General features: G+C 36.9%; 1 protein-coding gene across 1 annotated transcript; it reads right to left on the bottom strand.

Moving 5' to 3' along the window:
* Positions 1-1314: 1314 nt before the first annotated feature.
* On the bottom strand, positions 1315-3303 carry LOC109212528 (berberine bridge enzyme-like 21). The gene is given in 2 exon segments (XM_019376182.1): positions 1315-2488; positions 2491-3303. Coding segments are annotated over 2 exon segments (1677 nt in total). The 5' UTR covers positions 3215-3303; the 3' UTR covers positions 1315-1535.
* Positions 3304-9374: the final 6071 nt, after the last annotated feature.

Here is a 9374-nt window from a genome sequence, read left to right as displayed (position 1 = left end):
CATACTGGAAAATAATAGTCCCATTTAGGATGGCCTTTAAAAAAAACGAGGTGCGCCACGCCAAATAAAACTCATAAATTGCGTGGCCCTCTTTAAATGTTTATATTAAAATACGCAGAATTTGGGACGTGCCATTTAGCGAATTTTCATGGCCTCCCGCAAAGTTAATAACACGTTAGTCACTTTAGGCGCGTTCTTTAATAATTTTACTTTCCTAAATTCGGGTGTGCATATCATGCGACCCAAATCCAAATCCCAAAACGTTGAATAAACTGTGTCGAGGATCCGGGTGCATTTCATGTGACGTGATCCGAAAACATATTTTAAACGACGTTCAATTTTCTAAAAATTAATTAAAAGCGGTAAATAATCTTAAAATTGCACTATAGGTTTAAATATGTATAAAAACCAGATTTTAGCCATTTATGATAATTTAAGCGACCGTGCTAGAACCACGGGATTCGGGGGTGCCTAACACCTTCCCTCGGGTCAACAGAATTCCTTACACAGAATTTCTGGTTCACAGACTCCAATTGGGAAGTCGAAATTTTTCCTCGATTTGGGATTTAAATTAAACCGGTGACTCGGGACACCAAAAGCCCATCCTTTCCTGAGTGGCGACTCTAAAAATAAATAAATAATCCCATCTCGAATAATGTCTCTTTAAATGGAAAAACTCCCTTATACATTATCCTTCGGGGTAGGTGTGTAAAAAAGGAGGTGTGACACTAGCGTATTTCACGTCTTAACTTAGTATACATAATAAATATGCGTTTTGCTATAAAATATAAAAAATAGCTATAAGTAATAATATTTTAAAAGTGTTTTAGTTTATAATAAATAAGGTGCAATACTTAGTTATAGGATGTAAAATTTCCTATTCAAAGACCACAAGAATGGTGTGTTACAAGCCAAAAGACGATAGACTTTGACTTTTATACCTAAATTGATTTTTGGAGATAACAAGGAATTTGAGTCCCTAACAAGATTTTCGCATGCAATAAAGGGTAAATTGAAGCTCAACTCAATGTGCAAGGTGTCAAATATTACACTTCTCCAATTGTGGGACGAGGAGGGTTAATTTGTAATTTTGCATAACATGAAATCACTTTTTTAATAGTGAAAGTACTTAACGTTCTTTTTTCGCTAAAAAGTAATTATAATCTTCCATTATTTAACTCACATCTGACATCATTGATCGGCAGGTGTGCGCTTGACATGAAACCTTTCTTTCTTCTCATTTTCGCGTTAATTCTATAGTTTCAAGTAATGATAAGTCCGAGTAACATTATACAATGCATTCAAATTAAAAAAGAAACTAAAATCTAACTTAAATAAAAAGCGAGAAGAAAAAGAATCTAGAATACAGAAATGCAAAAGGCAACAAGATAAATTATATTATAACTTACTACATTATAAGGACTTGTTTGATCCATTAAAAAAATTATATTATAACTTACTACAGCCTTGAGAGAAACTAGAAAATAATGCTCATCAAGATCAATCATTCACCAAGAAATGAAGGCGAAGCCAGACTAGAACATTTTCCTTGGTTTCGTTGTCCCTTGAGTAGGAATACTCTGTTCATTTCTGAAGAAGTTCGTTGGATCCACTGCTGATTTCACTTTCACCAATCTATCAAAATTGTTCTTGAAATACATGGTCCCATATACCCTTCCTTCTTCCAAGCTACGTGGTCCTTGATCATTTGTGCCAATATCAAGATCCCTATAATTCAAATAGGCTTGTCTTGGATTTTTTGAAACAAATGGGGTCATAAAACCGTATAAATCTCTTATCTGTGTAAGGTACTCTTTTTCTGCAGCTGCTCCTTCTTCTTTCCAATTCACTGAGTACTGAATCTTGAATAGAATCCCTTCTCTGTGTGGAAATGGTGTTTCGTCTTCACGAATTTCAGCCATTCTCCCTCCATAAGGATTGAAAACTAATCCCGCTTTCCCCAAAGAAATCATCTTTTGGAAAATTGACTCCAACCCATCTCTGGGAATTGGTTCTTGCACGTAATCCGATTTTCTTTTCAAGAAATTCAATGGATCCCCTGTTCTGTTCAACAAGGCAATTGGTTTTGTTGTGTTGTCGAAATTTGTCCATTGAAGCACCGAATCAATCCAGCTCATTTCGATACAATCTTGTTTTGTTAATCCTAAAGCTGGGAGTTTGTTGCTTACGAGTGATATCAATCTACTAGAATCACCAAGGAATAACGCTATGAACGTTATTCGTATCGACTTTTGTTGAGCGGTCTTCTTCCCCTTCACTTTTTTCTCTTTGTTTTTGACAGTGATGGGTTGCACAAGCAGTCTGATGAAAAGATCATTGTCAATTTTGTTAACAACATTCTGCCATTGGAGAACAACGTCGGTAGCATTTTGGTCTAAAAACCTTTCAACTCTGAAATAAGTCACAGTTTGTGGGACTTGAACTAGTTGAATTTGAAAGGCTAAGATGACACCAAAACTAGCACCCCACCTCCTTTAATTGCCCAAAATAGATCTTCACCCATAGCTTTCCTGTCCAAAATTCTACCATTAACATCCACTAGTCGAGCATCCAATACATTATCAACACTGAGTCCAAATTTCCTCAGCATATTCCCGTAACCACCACCGCTGACATGCCCACCAATACCAACAGTAGGACAAACACCCGCAGGAAAACCAAGAACGTTACTTTTTGTCCAAATGTTATAGTAGAGTTCCCCTAATGTAGCACCAGCTTGAACCCAAGCAGTATTATCATTAACATTTATGGAAATTGACCTGAGATTGAACATATCAAGCATTATAAAAGGGACATTAGAGATGTACGAAATTCCCTCATAATCATGTCCACCGCTACGGACTTTTAACTGTAAATTTGTCTCTTTGGTACAAAGAACAGTGCTGGAAACATGGGATTCTTCTGTAGGGGTGACGATGATAACCGGTTTGGAAGTTGCGGAGGAATTAAAAAACCGGCGGTTTCTGACATAGGCTTGTAAAATGGGGTTAAAGGAGGCATTGTTTGGGGAATAGACGATTTTGGAGATTTCTGATTGGGGAATTGATTTCGTTGTTAAGCAATTGACAAACGAGTCATAGACTGAATCTGAGGCTCCAAGGGATAAGGAACTGAATTTTAAAAGGAGAAGAAAATGAAAAAGCAAAATAAGACAAGAACAAGACATTGTTGATGATTGAGAAGATTTTTTCATTAGGATTTGGTTGCTTTTGGGTTGTAGGCCTAAAGAGCATTGGTTTTATGGGGTTTATATAGCGATGAGATGATGATTAACATAAATACTCCTAAAAGGGAATCATTTTTTTAAAGTTTCTATTCACACAATTGGATTGCACCTTCTTTGCACGAGGAAATTATTAAATTTTATATTGTAATTTTGTTTGGATTTGAAATCTTTCTAATTATAGGCGGCTCTTCCATTTTTCACTGTTTATTTGTTTCTCACTCGGTATTCTACTATTTGTATAGTGGTATGACTAAATTTGAACTTGCGCGGCTAGCTACGGAAATATTTTTTGCTTCCTGTTACGTTGTTGATTTTTCTTCTCACTTGAGAATATACGATTTGAAACCACAAAAATCTCACATTAAAAAAATAAAACTCGCTCTATAAAAAACACAATGAATAGTGTATACAACTAAGGTATACTTGCGATAAAAAAGAATGAAATCAGGAAGATCTTTTTCAGTTCTCCTACCTTATTCTTGAAATCTCTTCTTACCTTCAGCAAATATTCTTATTCGTTTATTTAAACAGTTCCTAAGAAAGACATTTACACCAATAAGAACATTATGCCCCTCCCCCAATAACTGACTTCATCCTATCCTTAAGTTACGGATTTGAAGGAATTAATGAATAATAAAATATATGAGCAAACATTTACTAGCAAATTAAAATTTAATGTAAATATTGTTATCTAATGTCATTCTTTCAAAAAGAGAGTTATAGAAAAGCTTTTAAGAATATCACGATTATTGCATTTTCGTAAACATCTAGAACTATTTCGTACATATTAAATAATAAAGAAATTTTTACCTCCTATAGCAAAGGTTAACACCTTATTTATTTTAAATAAATACTATTTAAAAAATTATATTCATAGATACCTTTTACTATTTATAGCAAAATATCTAATTTTGGTACCTCCTGCCCCTAAGCCACTAAATACGCTATTCAGTTACACTATTTTATTTCTCTCTCTAATTTGATACATGTCATTCTCTCTTCCAAATAATACCAGATTCATTGACCGACCACCACTTCTCTTTGCAACGACAACATTGACGGATATGATGCCTTCTCACAAATACCAAACCTCAAAATCCAGTAACTATCAATTACCAGAGAATCAGCCATGGTATTCAACGCCGGAGCTTAAAAGGAAAGAAGAGGGTGGCCAAATATAAGATATATTCCATGGAAGGAAAAGTCAAGAAATCATTCAAAAATGGTTATCGTTGGTTCAAACATGTGGCAGAAGCAATGTACATGATGGGTGGGAACAGTGAGATTCAGGGTTTTTATCGACGGCGGATTCGCCAGAAATTAGGGTTTGTTCTTGAAAAAAGACGACGGATTTTGGGGCTGAGCAACTTGCTTTTCTGTTAATATATTTCAATGTATGTTCAACGTATCACGCTGTATTTTCATGTATTTCATTGTGTTCATTGTCTTTTTTTTCATTATAATTCTATGTATCTCGTTGTATTCCATGTATTTCATTTTATTCACTGTCTTTTTTTCTCATTGTATGTCAATGTATCCTGCTGTATTCTATGTATTTCATTGTATTCACTGTCTCACTATATGCCATGAATGTATTCATATATTTTTTAATTAATATAATTTATGTATTCAGATGTATTATATAATTTCTCTGAAGATTGCTATATTTTTGGGGTATTTTTCGGTTGAGAATCTTTTTTATAACTGAAAATAAAAAATTTGTGTGTTATAATTGAGTTTGTTGAGTTATATTAGGAGTCTATTATGTTAATTGATTCACTTTCCGTTTTAAAAACATTGTAATCCCCTATTTCATGCCGTGAATACAGTCGAATACAATAATCTGTCCAGCTGTAATCCCATGTTTCACTTCATGAATACAGTCGAATACACTCGAATACAACAACTGATTAACTGGACTTTCCTGATTCACGTCTATTTTTGCTACTGTAATCATGAATACAATAGCTTAAATACATCAAATACATCTTATAACCACATAAAAGGTATCTATAATCCGTAATATAGCAAATGATATCTATAGATAACTAATTACTACTAAAAGATATTGCTTTATGAAAATTTCTCTTAAATAAATGCACTTTGTCAAATTCTCCGTAGTACAATAAATGTTCTCATGTTAGTTAGCTGCCAAAAACCAAATACAAACATTTGGACTTGGGCGTATACTTTTCCCCGAGTAATGGTAACCACGGAAAAGGCATTTGATTAGATAAAAAGAATTCAGACCTTTGATAATATTTTACCTTCTTCTCTATCTTTAGTTAGCCTTAAATTAACGTAACGTTAACTCCAAAAAGACCAAAAGTTCTCAAGTTTAGCAATGTTATAGGATTAATATGCTCCGGAGTATATTTCAGGATGAAAATGTGTCACGATCCAAAATCTATCGTCGTGATAGTGCCTATCGTGGAATTAGGCCAGCCTCAACTTAACAACCCATCACAACAATAATAAGTTTGAAGATATAACAGAAGCATTTAACATTTAAAAAAAAACTGTTTGAAAACATAAGAAATCCCAAATTACGATACAGTTTAGCCCAAAACCAAGGTGTCACTGAGTACATGAGCGTCTAAATTCGAATACAGTCCACTACAGGGTCTAGAGAAATAAACTGAAATGCGACAAATGATAAAGAAGGAGAGTCAAGGCCTGCGAATGTCGTGCGGCTACCTCAAAAGTCTCCAAACTCTGAAAGAACTCAATCAGCAACCACCGCTGTGACCGATATCGCCTAGATCTGCACATGAGACGTAGGGGGTAACGTGAGTACACCACTCAGTAAGTAACGAGTCCAAACTTTTGGACTGAAAGGTAGTGACAAACTCAACCGATACATATAAGAACATAAATAACTGTATAGAAACGTAGGCATGCTTTCAATTTAATAGGCAGTTCAAAATAGTAAAGTAGAGCAGATATGCACATTGTAAAGAATGAATCTCTGCTACCTCTACACGCCAATGCACGTGCCGTATGAAATGCACCTGTAGACACTGAAATTTTCACAGATCAAGATAAGCCTAATTTTAAGACAACTCTTGAAATATTAGGAGTCTACTAGGGTTACTTGGTGCTACTTCACCCAAACCCTAATTTATGCTTATAAATAAGGCTACATGTATCCTTCAAAGACGGTTTGAAAATCCCATAAACTCTTGGGATATTCACAAGGATATCAAAATATGGCCATATACTTCTTGACAATCAAACAGTTCGAGAAGTTGGAGATCAAATACATCCCCAGTAGGTCTGCATCATCCTACATTCGAGAAATACGCGGCTTCAGCCCTCGAATCACGAAGATAATCAGGAGAGAATAGTCAACGGAGAAACAGAATTGTTCTCACAATTGATTAGAAAAAATATTTTCTCTTATTTTGTGATTGCAGTTTATTTTTCATATGTTGAAAATTAGTTGCAAACAAATTCTGGCACGCTCAGTGGGACCAGTTCTGCCCTTCATCTCTTCCTCCTCCAAATCCAAAACTTCAAGTTTCAAGATTATCTGTTGCGGCAGTCGGTATTTCAAGTCTCGTCTTCAAGTTTCAGCAAGCCTACACCTCAACAAACCTTGAAGTAGGAGGCATTTGTAGACACTAAAATTTTAACAGATCAAGATAAGTCTTAATTTTAAGACAATTCTTGAAATATTAGGAGTCTATTAGGGTTACTCGGTGGCTACTTCACCCAAACCCTAATTTATGCTTATAAATAATGCTATATATATATATCCTTCAAAAACGGTCTCAAATTTCCCATAAACTCTTGGGATATTCACAAAGAGATCAAAATATGACCATATACTTCTTGACAATCAAATAGTTCGAGAAGCTAGAGATCAAGTACATCCCCAGGAGGTCTGCATCATCCTACATTTGAGAAATACGCGGCTTCAGCCCTTGAATCACGGAGATAATCAAGATAGAAGAATCAAGGGATAAACAGAATTGTACTCACAATTGATTAGTAAAAATATTTTTCTCTTATTTTGTGATTGTAGTTTATTTTTCGTATGTTGAAAATTAGTTGCAAATAACACCATACTATCAGCCTCATGTGCTCACACTCTCAAATACTCAACCACTCGGTACTGTATATGGCTCATACGACCCAAGGATGATCCATCCCGGAATATATATACATCACTAACAACAGTCACTCAGTACCATGGAAGGCCAATCCAGCCCTGTGGAGAAGATCCATCTCCATGTATCAAATGCTTCGAACAAGATCCATGTCTAGGGAAGTTCCATCCTCAATAATATCATCCGCGCTCACTAGGGGTGTGTCACAGACTCCGAAGGGGCTCCTTCAGCCCAAGCGCTATCATAAATCAATATAACCGCTGCGACGTGCTGCCCGATCCCATAACTGTCACTCATAATCAGGTTCTCGGCCTCACTCAGTCATCAATCTCTCTAGTCTCACCCACGGGCTCACAATGTCATGAAAACAACCCGGAACAATGATATGATGAATCAATAAATAATTGAGATTGAGATATGATATAAAAATGCCCGAACATGACCGAGTACGGAATATTAATGAAAATAGTGAGATGACAGCAAGAAACGACCACTGAGGGTCCCAACAATACCAGCATAAAGCCTAAACATGATATCTAGCATGATTTACAGCTCAATAACTTTATCACATGGTAAAAACATGGATATCAATATGATAGACTCACTAAACGGTGCCATGGAATCACCCATGTCACAATTCTTACGATGCACGCCCGTACGCCCATCACTTGGCATGTGCGTCGCCTCAGTACTAATCACATAACACATAGTTCGGGGTTTCAAACCATCAGAACCATGTTCGAAAGCGTTACTTACCTCAAATCAAGTGAAATCCTACTCCGAAATGCCTTTGCCTCTCAAATCGACCTCCAAATGCCCCGAATCTAGCCACAAGCAATACAATACGATCAATATAGGCTATAGAATTCCACTAGAAAAATACCAAATTATAGCCAAAATCCGAAATCGGCTCAAACCCAGCCCCCGGGCCCACGTCTCGAAATCCGACAAAAGTCACAGAACCCGAAAGGCCATTCAATCACGAGTCTAACCATACTAAATTCATCAGAATCCGACATTATTTGCCCCTCCAAATCCCAAAATTCACTCTCCAATTCTCAAGCCATAATCTCCCAAATTTCACCCCAACACCACACAATCTAGGTGGGAAAATCAATGGGGAAACAAGATTTATGATCAAAATCAAGCACAAGAAGCTTACCGCAGAATTCCCCTAGAAAATCTTCTTCAAAATCGCCTAAGCCCAAGTCCAAAATATTGAAACAAGACTAAAATCGCGAACCCTTGTTTTTAAATATCCTTCCCAAGTTTCTTGCACCTGCGGCTCATTTACTGCATCTGCGGAACCGCTTCTGTGGAAATCATTAAAACCCAGCCTCCGCTTGTGCGATCAGTTGACCGCATTTGCGATCATCGTAGGTGCGGAAGCCCATCGCACCTGCGGTCTAAACACGCACCTGCGCCCCATAATCCGCTTCTGCGACCATCGCAGGTGTGGGAACTTCATCGCACCTGCGCCTTCAGCCCAACTCCACCAATCTCGCATCTGCGATCTCGTGCTCACTTCTGCGGGCTCGCACCGGCGATGAGACATCCACAGGTGCGATTATGACAGCTGAGTTCAACTTCAGCAACCTTCCAATTTCCAAACTTGTTCCGTAAATCACTCGAAATCAACCCGCGGCACTCGGGACCTCAACCAATCATACTAACACGTCCCATAACATCATACGAACTTAGTTGAACCTTCAAATCACTCAAAACAACATCAAAACACCAAATTACTCCCGGATTCAAGCCTAAGAACTTCTAAATTTCCAAATTCTTCAAACGATGCCGAAACCTACCAAACCACGTCCGAATGACCTCAAATTTTGAACAAAAGTGAGAAATGACACCACGAACCTATTCCAACTTCCGGAAATCCAATCCGACCCCAATATCAAAATTTCCCTTGCCGGCCAGAATTGCAAATATTCTAACTTTCGCCAATTCAAGCCTAATTCTACCACAAACCTCCAAATCACATTCCGGACATGCTCCTAGGTCCAAAA

Source organism: Nicotiana attenuata, unplaced genomic scaffold (assembly GCF_001879085.1).
Source record: "Nicotiana attenuata strain UT unplaced genomic scaffold, NIATTr2, whole genome shotgun sequence".
Classification (NCBI taxonomy): Eukaryota; Viridiplantae; Streptophyta; class Magnoliopsida; order Solanales; family Solanaceae; genus Nicotiana; species Nicotiana attenuata.
The sequence above is the reverse complement of the archived record's forward strand: the minus strand, read 5'-3'. Positions and strand labels throughout refer to the sequence as shown.